This window comes from Muscardinus avellanarius, assembly GCF_963383645.1.
Source record: "Muscardinus avellanarius genome assembly, chromosome: 3".
Lineage (NCBI taxonomy): Eukaryota > Metazoa > Chordata > Mammalia > Rodentia > Gliridae > Muscardinus > Muscardinus avellanarius.
The window spans coordinates 115,288,378-115,310,471 of NC_137788.1; the positions used below are offsets into that span (position 1 = coordinate 115,288,378).

The 22,094-nt window shown below is 46.7% G+C and overlaps 1 protein-coding gene across 1 annotated transcript in view; it reads right to left on the reverse strand.

The window, feature by feature from the left end:
* The window catches only part of INTS3 (integrator complex subunit 3), a gene marked incomplete at both ends in the record, with an annotated part of 41,247 nt that extends 27,409 nt beyond the window's left edge, over positions 1 to 13,838 (reverse strand). The window contains 2 exons of the mRNA XM_080692791.1: positions 771 to 854; positions 13,692 to 13,838. Coding sequence (XP_080548917.1) covers positions 771 to 854; positions 13,692 to 13,838 — 231 coding nt within the window. The remainder of the gene's footprint in view (positions 1 to 770; positions 855 to 13,691) is intronic.
* Positions 13,839 to 22,094: the final 8,256 nt, after the last annotated feature.

Genomic DNA, 22,094 nt, shown 5'->3' on the forward strand with positions numbered 1-22,094 from the left:
TACTGGGGATGGAACCCAGGGGCATTCTATTTCGGAGCTACAGCACCAGCCATGTTTTTTATTCTTTATTTTGAAACAGGGTCTCACTGAGTTGCAGAGGGCCTCACTAAGTAGCTGAGGCTGTCCGCAAACCGTGATCCTCCCGTCTCAGTCTCCCAGGTACTGGGAGTAGAGGCAGGCACCACCTTGTGCAGCTGAACCTCTGTAATTTCTAAAGTGAAAGCCTAACAAAAAGGATTTACGATAGTAAGCAAGCAGGTGATACCTACTGGACATACTCAGACCTGCGATTATTTCAAGTCCTTTGTGTGTGTTTGATTTAAAATCACCTCAACCACAGGAATCGATGGCAATGTAAAAGATACACGAGAATGATTTGCAAAGAAAAAACTACTACCAAACTGAGTTTGCCTTTTCTCTTTCAGTTGTTATTTAGAGAGACCTAACAGGTGCTTGTAATTCCAGGACTTGGGAGGCTGAGACAGGAGGACTGCAGGCTTGAGACCAGCCCGAGCAACTTAATGAGAACATGTTCCAATATAAAAAAATAAAAAGAGCTGGGGGGAAACCTTGGAGGTAGAATACCCCTGGGTTCAACCCACAGCCCCAGTGAATGAAGCAAGGAATGAAGGAAGGAATGAGGTCCAAGAGACAGCCCACACAGGGAGAGAGTGGAGAATCAAGGAATAGCCAAGATGTGAACTCCAGCCCTGGGTGTATCCCAGAGCTCTCCCAGGAAGCAGATGGCTGCAGGAGAGCAGGATGCTTACGTAGGCGTTGAGGGCGTCGTTGGCCTCTCTCTCGGAGACACCAGCCGTCATTGACGTCACGATGCTCATACACCTTTCCAACCTCTGGGAAGGGACGAGAACAAATTAAGAATGTGTCAGAACAGCACCTATGAAGTTCCACTGGCCCCCAAAACAGTTTTAAAAAGTTAAAGCCTCATGTCTCTAGCTCTACTTGCCTTAAAAAAATTGACACATGAAAACTAAAGGTAATGGGTGAGCAGGGCGTGGTGGTGCAAGCCTGTAATCCCAGTACTTAGGAGGCTGAGACAAGAGGATCACAGGTTCAAGGCCAGACTCAGCAATTTAGTGAGACTCTTAGCAACCTAGTGAGACCCTGTTTAAAAGCCAAAAATAAGCCAAGTGTGGTAGGTAGTGCAAGTTTGTAATCCCAGTCTGTGGGAGGCCGAGACAGGAGGATCACAGATTGGAGGAGAGCCTGAGCAAGTAGTGAGACTCTCACCAACCTAGCACACTGTTTCCAAATAAGAAATAAAATCGGGCTGGGGGTGTAGCTCAAAGATAGAATGTCCCTGGGTTCAATTCCCAGTACCAAAAAATAAAATAAAAAAATAAAAAATAAAGCCACTCACTAAGTAGCTGAGGCTGCAATCCTCCTGTCTCAGCCTCCAAGATACTGGGATTACAGGTATGCGTCACCATGCTGTTGATATAGCCTTAAATTTTTTTTTTAATGTGCTGGTTGAATTTAGTGAATTCGAGGCAATCACTCTACCACTGGGCTACATCCAAAACCCCGATTCTTTAATTAAAAAATGTTTTATTTTTATTTATTTATTTATTTTTTGCGGTGCTGAGGTAAAAGGAGGAGGATTTTTTTTCTAGGGTTTTTTTTTTTGTCTTTGGAATTGGGAATGGAACTCAGAGCACCGCACTTGCGAGTCAATCATTCTGGCACTGAGCTGCGAACACACCTAGCCTTTTTTATTTTGAAACAGGATCTCCTTAGAATGTGAGGGCCTCACTAAACTGCAGAGCTGACTTCTAAACCCACAATCCTCCTGTCTCAGCCTCACAAGTACTGGGATTACAGGCATAATCTGGGCACAAAGTATCTTACTGAGAAGTGAGTCAAGATGGGCATGCTGGTGCACACTTGTAACCCTAGTACTCAGGAGGCCGAGACAGAGGATCTTGGGTTTGAAGCCAGCCTCAGCAATTTAGTGAGACCCTATTTCAAAATAAAGAAAAAAAACAAACAGGAGCCAGAACATGGTGGCGCATACTTATAATCCCAGCACTTGGGAGGCTGAGACAGGAGGACTGCGGCTTGTAGACAGCCTTGGCTACTTAGTGAGGCCCATTGCAACTCAGTAAGACTCTTGTTTCAAAATAAAGAATACAGCCGGGCATGCCGCACTTGGGAGGCGGAGACAGGAGGATCGCGCTGGTTCAGAGACAGCCTCACTGGCTTAAGAGACCCTGTTTCCAAATTAAAAAATATAAAATAGGTCTGTGAGTGTAGCCCGGCAGTGGAAGGGCTTCTAAGCACCCCAGTACCAGCAAATAAATAAATAAATAAATAAAGAAAGAAAGAAAGAAAGAAAGAAAGAAAACAAAATAGGGCAGGGTGTAAGTCGGAGGTAGAATGCCCCTGCGTTCCACCCCCAGTACCCCCCTACACACACAAAATAGGGCTTGTCTGTAGGTTCCATCCCCAGTACCACAAAAAAGAGGGGGGAAAAAGTAGTTCAGTCATAGCGTTTTGAGGAACTGACAATAAGGACACTGGAAAGAGGTACAAGTGTGGAAAATGGTCAGGTTTCTCCTCCGATGAGCACCCTGAAGAGCCCCATGTCCGTCCTGTGCAAGAACAAAGGTGGCAAAGGGCAGAGTTTTGTGTTAAGGGGCACTGTCAGCTATAAAACTTCAACCGAAAATAAGCCCAACGCCACCTGGGTTTGAAGGGATCACAACTTTCCCAGCAAGTCAGGCCGATCTCCCAAACGAGGTCAGCCTCTCGCTTGGCCCTAATAGCACCTGCACTCTTGTGAAAAGGCGCTGTGAGATCACAGGAGACAAGCTGCGGCCCCCCCGACCCAGCCCAAGGGCTCGAGCCCCATCACCTCCCAGGCCAGCTCCTGCGCGAGATGGCAGGGAAGGGAAACCCTCCGGCTGCACGTCCTTCCTAAATAGAGTTCACTTCTACTCTAGACAGTTAGCAGGGGTCGGAAGGTCAGTGTTCAGATGCTAGATCTAGACTGTTCTTGCTGAGACTCCTATACCCAGCCTAGGCTAAAAGTTTCAGAATACAGGGAGACAGAACTCTAAAATTCTAGATACTGCTTCCTATCAAAGGGAAAAATCTCTGCTGCATCAACAGGAGAGGCAAGAGAAGTCAAAGAGCAGTTAGCTAATGCAAACTGACAAGAAGCACCGCACACAGGAACGCCCCGTTCTAGCTAGCTTTGGGCTGCTCTTGGGTGAGTTACTTAGCCTCTCCAAGCCCTGGTTTTATTTGAAAACTAAAGATAATGCCTACATCACAAGGCTGCTGAGAATTAAATAAAAATATGTAAAAACATACATCCTGGGCTGAGTTAGAATCAACTCAACTTGTGGGGAAGCTCATCAACTGCACAAATCTACATCTATGTGGACCAAACCTTCCCACCTGCGAGCCCACTTCTGATGGACTGTCCATAAGGATGTCTGAACTGTCTACCATGGACGAGTGCCTGAGTATTCTGAAAAGCTTTCTTTCCTACTTGCCCTCTGTAAATGTCTGCCTTCTAGGAGAGAAGAGGAAAGGGGAGGGGAGAGAAGAGGATGGCCTGGACCCTGTACCAAGATCCTATAAAACTGGCTACAAAGCCCTGAGGACTGGCTGGGATGAAGCAGAGACCTGGGGCTGAACAGTTTCTCACGCCGCTCTGGATAACCTAAGCCCTGCTCAGAGAGGCCTGAGTCAATTCTATGGGTCTGTGCCCAGTACAGGAGAAAAGTGACCTCTTGAAACAAGAGAGGCCCAGCTAAGGATGTAGAAAGCAGGAATCCAGAATATGGATAAGACGACTGTGATGGAGAGTCCTTTTAAGGTGACAGAAGATACTCATCCTGAACATTACAAATCACCTGTCCAAACAGGATGGGAGAATTAATTACAAATCATTCCGGGTGTCAAAGGACAATATCCCTTCAAAGACAAAGAAAGCCAGATTCCTATAATCAAGTAACAGTATCCTTCTTCCCCCACTCTCTGGAGGCCCTAAGTAATATGAAGTCACACATGCAGCTGCCAACACTGTTGGCAGAGGGGCTCCGTTCAGAACAAACCCTGGATGAGCACCTCGGAGAGCTGAGTAAATATTTATCATCTCTAGGAGCTCCTGAACTCATTTTCTGCACCAAGACTGCCTGACCACGACTATCAAGATAACAGCAGATGTCTGCCAGTATACACCTGGAGCTGAAGACTGCAGCTGGACACTTAGGTTAGTGGGATGGCTCCAACCTCTCCATTTCTCCTCCTCAACCAAGTAGATAAATACAGTCTGGTAAAATGTGTACAGTATAAATCTCAGCTACCTGGGAGGCAGAAACAGGAGGATTCCAAGTTCAAAGTCAGCCCTGACAGCTTGATGAGACCATGTCTTAAAAAAAGAGGGGGTTGCGGGGCGTGGTGGCGCACACTTGTAATCCCTGTGCTTGGGAGGCTGAGACATAAGGATCACACAGGTTCGAAGCCAGCCTCAGCTACTTAGTGAGGCTTTCAGCAACTTAGTGAGACCCTGTTTCCAAATAAAGTATAAAATAGGTCTGGGAGTATAGCCTGGAGGTAGAAAGCCTCTGGGTTCCTCCCCAGTACCACCAAAAAAAAAAAAAAAGAGGGGGTAGCTGGGCGTGGTGGTACAGGCTTGTAATCCCAGCATTTGGGAGAATGAGACAGGAGGGTCCGAGTTTGCTGTCATCCTCAACTACTTAGTGAGGTCCTCTGCAACTCAATGAGACCATTTCAAAATAAAGAATAAAAAAAAAATAGGGCTGGGGATGTAGCTTGGAGGTAGAATGCCCCTGGGGTTCCATCACCATTACTGCAAAAAAAAAAAAAAAAAAAAAAGAGCTGGAGAGGATAGCTCTGTGGTAGAGCTCGTGCCTTGGGTTCAATTTCCAGCAACACATAAAAAAAGAACATTATATATATATATATATATATATATATATATATATAGTTATACTCCCTTATGGGAAGCTGGTGTCTGAAGGACTATCCTCTTCAGAAAAGGAAGATGTAAGCCGGGCGTGGTGGCACACGCTTGTAATCCCTGCACTTGGGAGGCTGAGACAGGAGGATCGCACGGGTTCGAAGCCAGCCTCAGCTACTTAGTGAGGCTTTCAGCAACTTAGTGAGACCCTGTTTCCAAATAAAATATTTAAAAAAAAAAGATCTGGGAGTATAGCCCGGAGGTAGAAAGCCTCTGGGTTCCACCCGCAGTATCACCAAAAAAAAAAAAGAAAGAAAAGGAAGATGTAAGTAGCTGGGTGTGGTGGCACATGCTTGCTTCTAATCCGGGCTGATATAGGAGGATCTGGGTTCACAGACAGCCTCAGCTACTTAGTGAGGCCCTTTGCAACTCAGTGAGACCCTGTTTCAAAATAAAGACTAGGAGCCGCGCGTGGTGGCGCACGCTTGTAATCCCCGTGCTTGGGAGGCTGAGACAGGAGGATCGCACGGGTTCGAAGCCAGCCTCAGCTACTTAGTGAGGCTCTCAGAAACTTAGTGAGCCCCTATTTCCAAATAAAATATAAAATGGGTCTGGGAGTATAGCCCGGAGGTAGAAAGCCTCTGGGTTCCACCCCTAGTACCTCCAAAAAAAATAAAAAATAAAATAAAGACTAGCACTGGGGGTGTAGCTCGGAGGTAGAATGCCCCTGGGTTCCATCCCCAGTACCACCACAACAACAAAAAACAAAGAATAAAATAACATAGGGCTGGGAGTGTAGCTCGGAGGTGGACTGTCCCTGGGTTCAACTCCCAGTATTGAAAAAAAAAAAAAAAGACTGGTCCCTCCTTGGCAAAGGAATAACCAGGAGCTACAAAGGCTCATGAGATCAGGAACATGTTCTAAACTCCTCCAATCTCTGGCACTATTTTTATCTCACCCGCCCCCACAAACTGGGCTGGGGATGAACAAGAGGACTTCTGTCCACAAAGGGAGGAATGGGGTCAAAGAGAAGAGAGGATACAATAAATGCTCCCTAGGGTAGGAGAGTCACAGCCCCGGCCCCAGACGCTCATGGCCAATCCTTCAGGGTCTGGGCCTCTGAAGGGCTCTCCTCGTCACACCCAACTCTAGAGACCCCAGCCTCTTCACAACCCGAATCAGCGTTTTTCATGAGCCTCCTTGTCTCTAGATGACAAGTTCTGAGACCTTGGGTTCCACCCATGCCACTTTCCTATCATTCCCAACACAGTAAGCATATGGTTAGGGAGCTACCTCTGTGCTCCTGGGCAACAAGTAGGCCCGGGATGGAAAATTACCAAGCCAGGACAAGCAGAGGTCAGTCGGTCTACACCAAGTCTTGATAACTGTGGGGAGACCCAGAGGACAAGACCAGCAAGTCTTGTCCTTCGAGACACCCTGGTCTAGTGGAGATAACAGAACCACACACGAGGAGGTAAAACACTGGTAAGACCTGCTGAAAACTCAAATGCAAAGGACAAAGGGCAAGGAGGGGAGAGGTAGAGGCTGATACACTTGGAAACATGCACATCCTGAAGACCAGGGAGAAAAGAAAAAAGATCCTCCCTCCCTCCCTCTTCTCCCTGGAAACAGAAGTTAATTCTAACAGTCTAAAAAAGCAAGGAACTAACTGGGCATGGTGACTCACGCTTGTAATTCCAGATTTTGGGAGGCTGAGACAGGAGGATCGGAGGTTTGTGGCCAGCCTCAGCCACTTAGAGAAGCCCTTTACAACTCAGTGAAACTCTGTTTAAAAATAAAGAATAGCCGGCGTGGTTTAAAAATAAAGACTAGCCGGGCGTGGTGGTGCACGCTTGTAATCCCAGCATTCAGGAGGCTGAGACCTGAGGATCACAGTTCGCGGACAGCCTCAGCTACTCAGTGAGGTTCCCTGCAACTTAGTGAGACCCTGTTTCAAAATAAAGAATAAAAAATAGGGCAGGGAGTGTAGCTTGGATGTCAAATGCCCCTGGGTTCCATCCCCAGACCCCTCCCACACACAAAAAAATACAAAATAGGGCTGGGGGTGTAGCTAAGATGGTGGGTTCCAATCCCAGTACCACAAAAAAAAAAAAAAAAAAAGGCTGGGGATGTAGCTTGGATGCAGAATGCCCCCGAGTTCAACTCCCAGCACCACAAAAATAAATAAATAAATAAATAAATAATATAAAAAAAAGCAAGAAGCTATCTTGTGGTCTCCTCTTGCCATCCTGCTTTGTTTACTGCTCAGAACAGGACACTACCCTGTGGTACAAATTAAATTAGGGGCATGATAACTCCTGTAAGAATCAGGATGGGGAAAAAACAGATTTTCAAACAATCCTGGTAGTCTTTTCCCTCCATCTAAACTGCCGGAGGGATCAAATATAGTCAACTATCCAGGCGTGGAAGCGGACGCTCTTAATCCCAGTACTTGGGAGGCTGAGATGGGAGGATCACAGGTTTTCAGCCAGCCTCAGCTACTAAGTGAGGCCTTCCACAACTTAGAGAAACCCTGTTTAAAAAAAAAAAAAAACTAAAAAATTGGGCTGGAGGTATAGCTCAGAGGTACAATGCCTCTGGGTTCCACCCCCAGGACCGCAATAAATAAATAATAAAATAAAATAAAGAATAAAAATAGGGCTGTAGGGTATAGCTTAGAGGTAGAATGCCTCTGGGTTCAATCCCCAGTATCACATAAAAAAAAAAAAATTGAAAACAAGGCTAGAGATGTAGTTCAGAGGTAGAACACCCCTGGGTTCCATCCTCAGAACCAAAAAATATATAAATAAAAATGAATAAGCCGGGTGTGGTGGTGCACGCTTGTAATCCCCGTGCTTGGGAGGCGGAGACAGGAGGATCTCACAGTTTCGTAGCCAGCCTGAGCTGGCTTAAGAGACCCTGTTTCCAAATAAAAATATAAAAATAGGTCTGGGAGTGTGGCCCGGAGGTAGAAGGGCTTCCAGGAACCCCAGTACCACCAAAGGGAAAAAAAAAAAAAAAAGAATAAACACAGTCAATGACTCTCTACAACTCTAGGACTCCAGTGCAAAAACACAGGGATCAATCCTTTGACAACAGAAGCAGCCATTTCTTTTCTTCCTTCTTCTTTGTGTGGTGCTGGAGACCGAGCCCAGGGTCTGGGCATGGTAGGCAAACACCCTACCCCTGAGCTACATCTCTAGCCCTCAAAGTGGCCCTGTGTTGCCGGGCGTGGTGGTGCACGCTTGTAATCCCCGTGCTTGGGAGGCAGAGACAGGAGGATCGCGCAGGTTCGAAGCCAGCCGTGGGCACTGGCTTAGCAGACCTGTTTCCAAATTTTAAAAAAAAAAAAAAAAGTAAAAATAGGTCTGAGAGTGTAGCCCGGAGGTAGAAGGGCTTCCAGGAACCCCAGTACCACAAATAAATAAATAAATAAATAAATAAATAAATAAAATAATAATAATAAATTAAATAAATAAATAAGTATAATAAAGAATAAAAATATAGGGCAGCAGGTGCATCTCGTTGGTAGAATGCCCCTGGGTTCCATCCCCAGACCCACACACACACAAAAAAAATAAATAAATAAATTGCTGAGGCTGGCTTTGAATAAGATCCTCCTGTTCCAGCCTCCAGAGTACTGGGATTACAGGTGTGTGCCACCACATCGTGCTTGAAAGTAATCCCAGTACCTGGGAGGCTGAGACAGGAGGATTACAGGTTCGTAGCCAGCCCCAGTTACTGAGGCTTTCTGCAACTTAGAGAACTTGAGGGCTGGGGGTATAGCTCAGAGGTAGAATGCCCCTGGATTCCATCCCCAGTTCTGCAAATAAATAAATAAACAAACAAGCAAACAAATAAATAAAATAGGGCTGGAATGTAACTCAGAGATAGAATGTTCCTGAGTTCCAACCCCAGTACCACAAAAAAAAGAAAAAAAGAAAAAAATTAGCTGAGTGTGGTGGCACATGCTTGTAATCCCAGCATTTGGGAGGCTGAGACAGAATGATACAGATCGCAGCCAGCCTCAGATATTTAGTGAGGTTCTCCTCAACTCAGTGAGACCCTGTTTCAAGATAAAAAATAAAAAAATAGGGCTTTGTAGCTCAGAGCTTGGAGGAAGAATGCCCCTGGATTCAATCCCCAGGACCACTAAAGAAAAAAGAAAAAAAGAAAAAAAGAGAGAAAGAAGGATGGAAGGAAGGAAGGAAATAAATAATTTTTCTTTTCTTTTTCTGGTGTGGGGACTGAACCCAGAGGCATTCTAACTCCAGGCTACACCCCTAACCAGATTTTATATCTTATTTGGAAACAGGGTCTCCCTAGGTTGCTGAGAGCCTCTCAAAATTGCCAAGGCTGGCTTTGAACCTGTGATTCTACGTCAGCCTCCCAAGTATTGGGATTACAAGCATGCACCACCACGCCTGGCTGAAAGTGGTCATTTCTTTAAAAATATTGGCTAATTCAAATTGCCAGGCATTCCTTAAGCCATCATTTTTTGTGTGTTTAAAACCATTTTTGTTTTGGTAACACATTATTCTTAGAAGTACTCTTTTAAGCTGGGTGTGGTGGTGCAGCCCTGTGATCCCAGTACTTGGAAGGCTGAAACAGGATCACAGCTTCGTGGCCAGCCTCAGCAACTTAATGAGGCCCTCTGCCATTTAGAGAGTTCCTGTTTCAAAATCAAAATAAAATAGGGCTGGGGGTGTAGCTCAGAGGCAGAATGTCTCTGGGTTCAATCCCTAGTACCAAGAAAAAAAAAAGTATCCTTTACATTCCTAGTTATATCTACCCTCGTGGATAAGAACAAAACAAATTTTATCTAAATGTTCATAAATCATGAGGGGGAGCTCGGTAATCGCAGTTTTTGTGGGGATGAGACAGAAGGAGTGCAGGTTTGCCACTAGCCTCAGCTCTCCACAACTTAGTGAGCCTATGTTTCAAAATAAAGGATTAAAAACCAGGGCTGGGGCGTAGCTCAGAGGCAGAATGCCCCTGGCTTCCCTCCTCCATATCGTGCCCAAAAAAAAAAAAAAAAAAAAAAAAGCCAAACAAACAAAATAAAATATGCTGGGGTGTAGCTCAGGTAGAATGCCCTGGGGTTCATTTCCCCGTATCAGAAATGAAAAGAAAAAAAAAAAAAAAGTGGAGTGGTACAGCTTGGAGATAAAAGTATGGTATTGGGTTCAATACCCAGTACTAAAAAAAAAATTTTTTTAAATTATTTAATTAAAATAGAAAAAAGAAGGCCAGGTGTGGTGGCGCACACTTGTAATCCCCGTGCTTCGGAGGCTGAGACAGGAGGATCACGCAGGTTCGAAGCCAGCCTCAGCTACTCAGTGAGGCTTCCAGCAACTTAGTGAGACCCTGTTTCCAAAAAAAATATAAAAAAGGTCTGGGAGTATAGCCTGGAGGTAGAAAGCCTCTGGGTTCCACCCCCCGTACCACCAAAAAATAAATAAATAAATAAATAAATAAATAAAATAGAAAAAAGAAGCCAGGCATGGTGGCGCACGCTTGTAATCCCAGCATTCGGGAGGCTGAGACAAGAGGATCACGGTTCACGGACAGACTCAGCTACCTAGTGAGGCCCTCTGCAACTTAGAACTGATTTCAAAATAAAGAATAAAAAATAGGGCAGGGGGTGTAGCTCGGAGGTAGAATGCCTTTGGGTTCCATCCCCAGACCTGCAAATAAATAAATAAATAAAATAGAAAAAGGGTGGCCGGGTGTGGTGGCGCACGCTTGTAATCCCAATACTTGGGAGGCTGAGACAGGAGGATCACACAGGTTCGAAGCCAGCCTCAGCTATTTAGTGAGGCTCTCAGCAACTTAGTGAGACCCCGTTTCCAAATAAAATAGAAAATAGGTCTGGGAGTATAGCCCGGAGGTAGAAAGCCCCTGGGCTCCACCCCAGTACCACCAGAAAAAAAAAAGAAAAAAAGAAAAAGGGAAAGTCAGTTGAAACAGGAGGATCAGGATCATGGGTTGGTGCCAGCCTCAGCTACTTAGTGAGGCCCTCTGCAAGTTAGTGAAATCCTGTTTCAAAATAAAGAATAAAATATAGGGCATGCTTGTAATCCCGGCATTTGGGAGGCTGAGACAGGAGGGTCGCGGTTTGCAGACAGTCTCAGCCACTTAGTGAGACCCTTTGCAACTTAGTGAGACCCTGTTTCAAAACAAATAAATACATAGGGCTGGGGGTGTACGTGGAGGACGAATGGCCCTGGATTTAATCCTCAGTACCACAATAAATAACAAATAAATAAAAATTTAAAAAAGGAGCTCGGTGTGGTGGCATACATCTGTAATCCCAGTCCTTGGGAGGCTGAGACAGGAGGATTGCAGGTTCCAGACCAACTTCAGGAACTTAGTGAGGCCCTTAACAACTTACTGAGACCCTGTTTCAAAATATAAAGGGCTAGAGCCAGGCATGGTGGCGCACGCTTGTAATCCCAGCATTCTTCTTGTAATCCCAGCATTCGGGAGGCGGAGAGAGGAGGATAGCGGTTTGAGGACAGCCTCAGCTACTTAGTGAGGCCCTCCACAACTTAGTGAGACCCTGTTTCAAAATAAAGAATAAAAAATAGGGCAGGGGTATGCTGGGCGTGGTGGCGCACGCTTGTAATCCCAGCATTCGGGAGGCTGAGACCTGGAGGATCATGGTTCGCGGACAGCCTCAGCTACTTAGTGAGGCCCTCTGCAACTCAGTGAGACCTGGTTTCAAAATAAAGAATAAAAAATAGGGCAGGGAGTGTAGCTCAGAGGTCAAATGCCCCTGGGTTCCATCCCCAGACCCACAAAAAAAAAAAAAAAAAAAAAAAAGGGCAGGGGTTGTAGCACGGAGGTCATATGCCCGAGTTCCATCCCCAGACCCACAAAACAAACGAAATATAAAGGGCCGGGAGTGTAGATTGGAGGGAGAGTGCCCTGGGTTCAATCCCTAGTACAACAAAAAAATAATAAAGAGGGGATGGAGACATTGCTCAGTAGTAGAGTACCACTGAGTTCCAGCTCCCGTACCACACACACACACAGAGCAAAAATAATAAACTATGAGTTCAGCCAGGTGTGATGGTGCCCACTTGTAATCCCAACATTTGGGAGGCTGAGACCAAAGGAGCACGGTTCGCAGACAGCCTCAGCTACTCAGTGAGGTTCTTTGCAACTCAGTGAGAATCGGTTTCAAAATAAAGAATAAGCCGGGCGTGGTGGCGCATGCTTGTAATCCCCCGCTTGGGAGGCGGAGACAGGAGGATGGCGCAAGTTCGAAGCCAGCCTCACTGGCTTAGGAGACCCTGTTTCCAAAAAATAAAATAGGTCTAGGAGTGTAGCCCGGAGGTAGAAGGGCTTCCAGGAACCCCAGTACCACCAAAAAAAAAAAAAAGAAGAATAAAAAAAATAGGTGGGGGTGTAGCTCGGAGGTAGAATGGCCCTGGGTTCCATCCCCAATACTGCAAAAACACAAAAACAAAACTATGACTTCACCTGTCTACCCAGCCCCTAATGATCTGATAAAGGGTCATGGCAAAATTAGAAGCTGGAAATAAGGTAAAGAGCTAGGGCCTATTAATTTACTCATCTGTTCCTAGATAACCATCGAGTTGAAGCACGAGGTAGGCCTTACACAGGGTTCAGGCTGTGCCTCAGTTCTGGGTCTTACATCTTTTTTTTTTTTTTTTTTTTTTTGCGGGTCTGGGGATGGAACCCAGGGCCATTCTATCTCCGAGCTACACCCCTTGCCCTATTTTTTATTCTTTATTTTGAAACCGGGTCTCACTGAGTTGCAGAGGGGCCTCACTAAGTAGCTGAGGCTATCCGCGAACCGTGATCCTCCAGGTCTCAGCCTCCCGAATGCTGGGATTACAAGCGTGCGCCACCACGCCCGGCATTGGGTCTTACATCTCTAGGTACCCTTGTGTGTAGCAATGGCAAGGGATACATGAGCCAACTCTGGGGTGTCAGGGACAAGGGCAAGAACAAGTTGGGGGAAGACAGCTACCAAATCACATCAAGTCCCCATCCAGGTCCACGGCACTGCGTCACTCTATCCTTTTTTTCTCCCCAGTACTGGAATTTGGGCAAATGCCCTACCACTGAGCTACATCCTTGGTCCTCTTCTCAGCACCTATGTGTGCTATCTGGTTCTGAAGAAGATAATTCCCTAGGTCCCACGCACCTGTCGCCCCTCTCCTGTAGCTGATGCTGTGGGAAACACTACTCACTTTTAAGTCTTCACTCATACTAAATGTCCACTACAGGCAACTGGCTGTGTCTACACAAAGTCAATGAGACCATCTAATGGGGGGGGGGGTCCAAGGTCTGCTGCGCGCTCCTATCAGCCCCAGAATCCCATCACCACCACCAAACACATGCATTACTTCTCAATAGGTGACCTGAGTCTGAACAGAGTGGGTACTAAAAATTACTTAGGTGTGTATGTGGGAATGAATAAAAAATAATTCACTATGTCTGGAGGCTGTATCCCTTCCATCACCAACACCCCCCACCCATTGTCATACTCCTGGCTGCTCTGACTACTGACAACCTTGTCCAGGAAGTTGGCCCACACTTCTTCCTTTAGGAGCAGGAAGCTCAGAGCAGTGCTTGTGTTGCCTCCGAGAGAAGGGGAAAAAAAAAAAAATTGAAGGCCTCCTCTCCCCCACCCCCACCCCGCATCCACTCCAGTTCCCCTCAACCCAATTTCTTAACTCCCTTCCCCACCCCCCACACCTACCTCCTCTAACTCATCCTTGGCATCCAAACTGGTTGAAAGTAGCAGCCTCCCCCCTCCTGGGGCTCCTGCTCCCGCTCCTCCTCCTCCACCTCCCGCTGCTCCCGAAGCAGCAGCTGCTGCTGCCCCCTTTCCCTTCTGTAACTCCATGGCTGCAGCCAGGAGAGGGGGAAAGGTCAGGGAGAGGATGGATGGAAAGTCCTAGAAATGGGAACTCAGGCTTGCCAGGGCCGAGGGGCAAGGGGCGGCTGCGGGCGAGGGGGCCCGGGCCCCTGCTCCGGGCACCCCTGCGGAGGGGGAAGGCGGCCGGTCCTCTCGGGGCTACCTCTGAAATGGCAGTGCTGGGCCAAAGCCGTTAGTTCAGAAGTAGGGTAGGGAAAGGGCCTGGCCCCCGTGAGCTGGGTAGGGGCGGCTGCGCCCCTCAAGAACTGGAAGGGGAGCCCTCTCTGGCTTCTGACCCTAAGCAAAGGAGGAAAAACCCTAAGTTTCTGCCTCCAGAGGTGGGGGGAAAGAGGAGTCCTGCCCCTGAAGTAAGGGGTAGGAGACCTTCCTGGCGGATGCCCCACGGGTTTGGGAGCGAGGCTCCTTTGGCTCCGGCCCCGAGGGGATGAGGGTGAGGCAGTGGCGCTATAGGAGGACACCGAGGACCAGCTTCTCCTCACACCACACAGAGGCGGCCATGGTGGAAGGGCGGGGGTGGGAAAGCCGAGGGAGACGCGGGGTGGGGGAGGAAACGCCGCGGCCCGCGCCGGAAGCGAGCAGCCCGGGCTCGGCCTCCGCCAATAGCTGCTTCCGCGGTGGCGCTGGGGAAGGCTGACGACGGCGGACTGGCCTTTTCCCCGACAGCCAATGATATTGGCAATAAGTCTGATAGGCACCAGGATGACCAATCGTTTCTCTACTCTGATCTCAGAGGGCGGGACTACGGATGGATCGCGCAGGAGAGAGACTGCGCTTGCGTGCGCTGACGCGCATGCTCGCTGCGTTTCTCCTCCCTGGTCTCTTCGGGAGCTGGGTGGGAGCGAGCTCATGGGTGCTGTTTTTGGGTGGCGTCGGGAGGCACCAATCCTAGCTACGAATTGGTACCGACACGGAGGGACCAGAGCCCCACATCTTTGTCCCAGAGCAAATTCAGTTAGATAGTATGAAGCTAGCTCCCTGAACTCAAAATGCTGCACAGGCTAGTGTGTGCGCTCATGCAAAAAAGTACCCCGAGCTGGGCGTGGTGGGGCACACTTGTAATCCTAGCGCTCGGGAGGCAGCGACAGAAGGATGGCACAGGTTCAAAGCCAGCCTCAGCTACTTAATGAGGCTCTTAGCAGCTTAGTGAGGCCCTGTTTCCAAATAAAATGTAAAATAGATCTGGGAGTATAGCCCAGAGGTCAAATGCCCCTGGGTTCCACCCCCAGTACACACACACACACACACACACACACACACACGCACAAAGTACTCTGACATCAGGCGTGGTGATGCACACTTGTAATCCCAGCATTTGGGAGGCTGAGACAAAAGGATCCCCGTTCAAGACAGCCTCAGCTACTACTTAGTTCCTTTGCAACTCAGTGAGAACTTGTTTCAAAATAAAGAATAAAATATAGGGCTGGGGGTGTGGCTCGGAGGTAGAATGCCCTTGGGTTCCATCCCCAGTACCACGAGAAAGAAAAAAAAATTTACTTGGATTGACTTGAGAGGCTTAGGAGGACCACAGGTTCGATGACAGCCTTATCAACCCAGTGAGACCCAGTTTCAAAACAAAAAAGCCAGCCAGGCATGGTGGCCCATGCTTGTAATCCCAGTACGTGTGAGGGTTCAAGGACAGCCTCAGCAAGTTATGAGACTCATAAAACTAATGAGACCCTGTTTCAGATTAAAAATAAATAGAGCTGGAGTGTAGCTCAAGGTAGAGTGCTCCTCAGGTCAATTCCCAATATCATACACAAAAATAAATTAATTAAAAATAAATAAATAAGGAGCCGGGCGTGGTGGCGCACGCTTGTAATCCCGGCGCTTGGGAGGCGGAGACAGGAGGATCTCACAGGTTCGAAACCAGCCGTGCTGGTTTAAGAGACCCTGTTTCCAAATTTAAAAAGTATAAAAATAGTCCCGCACGCTTATAATCCCAGCATTCGGGAGGCTGAGACCTGAGGATCACGGTTCGTGGACAGCCTCAGCCACTTAGTGAGGCCCCCCCACAACTTAGTGAGACCGTTTCAAAATAAAGAATAAAATAACAGGGCAGGGGGTGTAGCTCTGAGGTCAAATGCCCCTGGGTTCCATCCCCAGACCCACAAAAAAAAAAAAAAAAAAAAGTATAAAAATAGGTCTGGGAGTGTAGCCCGGAGGTAGAAGAGTTTCCAGGAACCCCAGTGCCACCACCAAAAAAAAAAAAAAAAAAAAAAGCATGTTTTGTTTTTGTTTTTGGTACTGGGGATTGAACCTAAGAGCCTTCTACCTGTGAGCACCACCCACAACCGTATTCTATTTTAAAAGAGTCTTAGTTGTGGAGGGTGTCACTAAATTGATGAGGCTGACTGGGAACCTTGCAATCCTCCTTTCTCAGCCTCCTAAGTACTGGGATTAGAGCCTGTGCCACCACACCCTGCATAGCACATCCCATTTTTAGGAGTACTTTGGGATTGCCTTGCACAGATTCAAAGACATCAAGTGCTTTTTTTGGGGGAAGGGAGTACCAGGAATAGAACCCAGGTGCTTTCTACCTCTGGGCTACACTCCCAGACCTATTTTCTATTCTATTTGGAAACAGGGTCTCACTGAATTGCTGAGAGCCTCACTAAGTAGCTGAGGCTGGCTTTGAACCTGTGCAATCCTCCTGTCTTAGCCTCCCAAGTATTGGGATTACAAGCATGCACTACCACACCCAGCTTTTTTTTTTTTTTTTTAATAGATGCTGAAGATCAAACCCAGGACCTCACTCACTCTAAGTCTCACTAAATTGCCGAGGCTGGTCTCGAACTTGTGATCCTCCTGTCCCAGCCTAACAAGTACTGAGATTACAGGTGTGCATCACCATGCCTGGCTCTTTTTTAATATTTTATTCTGAAACACGGTCTCACTAACTTTCTGAAGGGCTTGCTAACGGCCCAAGCTGGCCTCAAATCTGCAGTCTTCCTGACTCAGATGGGATGACAGGCATATGCCAACACACCTAGTTCTATGTTTTGTTTTCAAACAGCATCTTGCTCAACTCACCTGTTAGGTTGAAAATAGAGTTGGGGGTTTAGGAGGGAGGCAAAAACACCAACCGGGTTACCAGAGACCACTGTTTTATTCAGACCCGGAACCCTCTTGGAGAGTCAGCTGGTGGGAGAGGGGGACCTACGGGCCAGGCATCTGGAGAGTTGCACATAGTCCTGATCGCCGGCTGAGTCACGTGGCGGACGGAGGCACCAAAGTTTTATAGGCATGCCGACTCTCTTGTGACATCCTGAGTCGGCTGATGTTTGGAGTCTCGCGATATCTCCGCTTCTGGCTTCCGCTGCGAGATCACATAGGGGAGGGACCCAACTTATCACCAATTTGTGATCCTTCTCTCTCAGCCTCTTGAGTTCCTGGGGTTTCAGATGTTAACTGCAACACTTGGCTTACAGCAACTTTTTTTCTTTTTTCCAGTACTGGGGATGGAACCCAGGGGCATTGCACCTCCGAGCTACACCCCTAGCCCTATATTTTTTATTCTTTATTTTGAAACCAAGTCTCACCAAGTTGCAAAGCTCAGAAGTAGAATATCCAACGATTCCAACCCCAGTACTGCAAAAATAAATAAAAGAAATAAAGAATAAAAAATAAAAAATAGAGCTGGGGGGTGTAGCTAAGAGGTTGAATGCCTCTGGGCTCCATCCCCAGTACCACAAAAAAAAAAATTAAAAATGAAATAAAAAAGATTTACAGCTTGGCATGGTCATGCATGCCTGTAATTCTAATACTTGAGAGACTAAGAAAGGAGCATCACAGGAGTTTTGTTTGGTTTTTGTTGTTGTTGTTGTTTTGCGGGTCTGGGGATGGAACTCAGGGGCATTCAACCTCCAAGCTACACTCCTACCCTATTTTTTATTCTTTATTTTGAAACCGGTCTCACTGAGTCGCGGAGGACCTCGATAAGTAGCTGAGGCTGTCCGTGAACCGCGAGGTCTCAGCCTCCCAAATGCTGGGATTACAAGCATGCTGCCACCACACCCGGCTCACAGGAGTGTTTTGTTTTGTTTTGTTTTGTTTTGTTTTGTTTTGTTGGGGCTGAGAACTGAACCCCAGGGCATTTTACATCTGACCTACACACCCAGCCTTGCTTTTTTTTTTTTTTTTTTTGGTACTGGAGATTGAATTTATGGGCTACACCCCCAGCCCTATTTTTTGTACTTTATTTTAAAACAGTCTCACGAAGTTGTGGAGGGCCTTACTGAGTAGCTGAGACTGGCTGCAAACCTGTGATCCTCTCGTCTCAGCCTCCCAAGTACTGGGACTACAAACAGGAGCCACCATTCCGGGCTTTTTATTTTTTAATTTTAAAACAAAGTCTCTGCTGAGTTCCTGAGGTTCTGCTCACAAAGTTACTGAGGCTGGCCTTGAGTCTGTGATCCTCCCATCTCAGCCTCCAAAATACTGGGATTCAGGCGTGTGCCACCGCCCAGGCTTGGATCAAACTCTTGAACTCTTATAGCACACTAGATGTGTTTTTGTAAATAAACTTCAGACATAAAAATTGTACGAGTTTATTTTAAGAGAGCTAGCCCTGCAATCCCCTGGGAACTCGATTCTGGAGAATTTCAGAGGTAGTAGACTGGAAGGGCTGGAGATAGAGGCAGATTTAATACGGAACTAGTGGCGCTTAGGTTGCAGTGATACTCGCTTGTTTCACCCACTTCCAAGGTTTCAGGCAGGGGTCCCAGCCCTGGGCTCAAATGACACACGTTTGTAAAATTTTCCAAAAAAAAATTTTTTTTTTTTGATACTGAGGATGGAACCAAGGGCGCTCTACCTCCAAGTTACCTATTTTTTTATTTTTTTACCTCCCAGCCCTATTTTTTTTTTATTTTTTATTTTGAAAAACGGTCTCACTGAGTTGCAGAGGGCCTCGCTAAGTAGCTGAGGCTGTCCGCAAAGCGTGGTCCTCCAGTCTCAGCCTCCCGAATGCTGGGATTACAAGCGTGCGCCACCACACCGGGTTTAGAATGATTCTTCCCCAACACAACCTTCCCTTTGCACGTTTCCCATTCTGTTAGACAGAATGGGAGTAAATGCTGGCGTTTTGGTGACCTAGAGGTCGGGAGTACTTGCTTTGGTTTGGGTAGTGTTTTGCTTGGTGCCTGCAGTGCTGGGGATTGGGTACTGTTTTGCTGGTGCCTGCAAGCTCAGCAGATGATCTACCAAGAAGCTCCAGCCCCAGTCCTTTGGGGATAGTTTGTGTATCCTCCAAGGGTTTTTAGTCTTTATTAAGAGATAGTAAAAGGACGTAAACTTAACAACGTGATTGTGGTCTTTAGAGGTGGGGCTTTTGAAAAGTGATTAGGATTAGATACAATCATCTAATGTATGTAACTATTAGGATTAGATACAATCATCTAATGTATGTAACTTTTGGAGCCTCCAGGATTTTACAAGACCAGGGAGAGAGAGCCACAGACACCTGCATGAGCACAGTATTTGCGGTCTTCCTTCCTCCCTCCCTTCCTTCCTGTACTGGGAATTGAACCCAGCAGCATCTGACCTCTGAGCTACATCCCCATCCCTTTTTATTTTATTTTGAAACAGAGTCTCACTGAGTTGCTGAGGGGCTCACTGAGTTGCTGAGGCTGGCTTCACACCTGTGATCCTCCCGTTTCAGCCTCCAAAGCGTGGGATTACAGGCGTGTGCCACTGTGCCCAGCTCTCCTGCCTCTTGCTATGTGACTCCATGTACCAGCTTCGAACCGGCCCAGGATCATCACCAGATACAGCTCCCGGACCTTGGACTTCCATCTAAAATAGACCACTCTGATAAGCCGGGCATGGTGGCGCACACTTGTAATCCCTGTGCTTGGGAGGCAGAGACAGGAGGATCACGCAGGTTCGAAGCCAGCCACACTGGCTTAAGAGACCCTGTTTCCAAATAAAAATATAAAATAGGTCTGGGAGTATAGCCCGGAAGTAGAAGGGTTTCCAGGAACCCCAGTACCACCAAAAAAAAAAAAAAATAAAAATAAAAAATAATAATAATAATAAATAAAATAAAATAGACCATTCTGTGTGTGTGTGTGTGTGTGTGTGTGTGTGTGTGTGTGTGTGTAGGGGTGGGGGTTCCAGGGATTAAACCAAGGTGCATTTATTTACTCCTGAGCTACACCTCCAGCCCTATTTTTTTTTTTTTTTTTTGCAGTACTGGGGATGAAACCCAGAGGTATTCTACTTCCAAGCTACACCCCCAGCCCTATTTTTTATACTTTATTTTGAAAGAGGGTCTCACTAAGTTGCAGAGGGCCTCACTAAGTAGCTGAGGCTGGCCATGAACCCGCGATCCTCCTGTCTCAGCCTCCCAAATGCTGGAATTACAAGCGTGCGCCACCTCGCCTGGCTCAGCCCTATTTTTTATTCTTTATTTTGAAACAGGGTCTCACTGAGTGGCAAAGGTCCTCACTAAGTAGCTGAGGCTGTCTGTAAACCAGAATCCTCCTGTCTCAGCCTCCCAAATGCTGGGATTGCAGTCATGTGCCACTCCCAGCTTTATTATTATTATTATTATTATTATTATTATTATTATTATTATTATATTATTATTTCTTTTTTTTTTTTGCGGGTCTGGAGATGGAACCCAGAGGCATTTGACCTCCGAGCTACACCCCCTGCCATATTTTTTATTCTTTATTTTGAAACAGGGCCTCATTAAGTAGCTGAGGCTGTCCGCGAACCCTGATCCTCCAGTCTCAGCCTCCCGAATGCTGGGATTACAAGCGTGCGCCACCATGCCCGGCTATTATTTCTTATTTTGAAACAGGGTCTCACTGAGTTGCTGAGGACCTCACTAAATTGCGGAAGCCGGTCAAAAACTGGGGTTTCTCCTCTATTACCTAGATAAAGAAGAACTTTAAGGAGAGAATAAACCTGTCTAGTGAAGTTATTTTATTTTTTGTTTTGTTTTGTCTTGTTTTATTTGCAGTACTGGGGATGGAACCCAGGGGCATTCTATCCCTGAGCTACACCCCCAGCCCTATTTTTATCCTTTATTTTGAAACATGGTCTCACTGAGTTGCCAAGGGCCTCACTAAGTAGCTGAGGCTGTCTGCGAACCGCGATCCTCCTGTCTCAGCCTCCCGAATGCTGGGATGACAAGCGAGCGCCACCACGCCCAGACAGTAAAGTTGTTTTTGAGATGAATGTCACACTATGTTGTTCAGGCTGGTGTCAAACTCCTGGGTGAAAGGGGTTGTCCTGCCAAAGCCTCCTGAGAAGCTGAGACTATGGTTATGAGCCACCATGCCTAGCTATGTGTAGTAGAATTTTACATAGAAATACTGCTCAGAAGCCAGGCATGGTGGTGCACACTTGTAATTCCAGCATTTGGGAGGCTGAGACAGGAGAATCGCAGGTTCGCTGCCAGCCTCAGGAATTTCTTGAGGCCCTCTGCAACTTAATGAGACCCTGTTTCAAAACAAATAGCTGGGTGTGGTGGCGCACCTTTGTAATTCCAGCATTTGGGAGGCTGAGACAGGAGGATCGCACAGGTTTGAAGCCAGCCTCAGCTACTTAGTGAGGCTCTCAGCAACTTAGTGAGACCCTGTTTTCAAATAAAGTATAAAAATAGGTCTCAGAGTGTAGCCTGGAGGTACAAAGGCCCCTGGGTTCTGTACCAGTATTGGAATCACCTAGGAAGATTTGGGAAAGCTCTTCTTTTTCAAAAGAAAATAATTGGTATATTTCAAAATAATTGTGTCACAATGGCGGCAGACATGGGTAAATAAAGAACTTGATTTCTGCCTAAAATAGGCAGCTATTCCAATGTAAATTAACCTAGCACAAAGTAATTAACCAATCAATAGGAGAGAAGAACTAGGCCTTTCTCTATCTAAAGACAGATCTTGAGAGGAGAACTAGGCCTTTATCTAAAGACAGATCTACATGATTGGATAAGCTAGTTAAGATGGTAGGAGGGGTCGACCTTCATGGAAGGAGACTTGCCACACCTTATTGGGGGAGGTACCTTACAGGGACGTTTACTACGTCAGAATTACATAAACAAGATGGAGGTCATGGTATAAAAAGTCCGGTCCACGTGTAAGCCTTTTGATGTATTCATTTCGAGTCACCTCCCCCATGCCATTTTGGCATGGGGCTGTATTTCTATTTTCTGTATTTCTGTCTTTCTAATAAACTTATTTAAATCTTCAGCAACTGTTCAAGCTATGCATATTAATT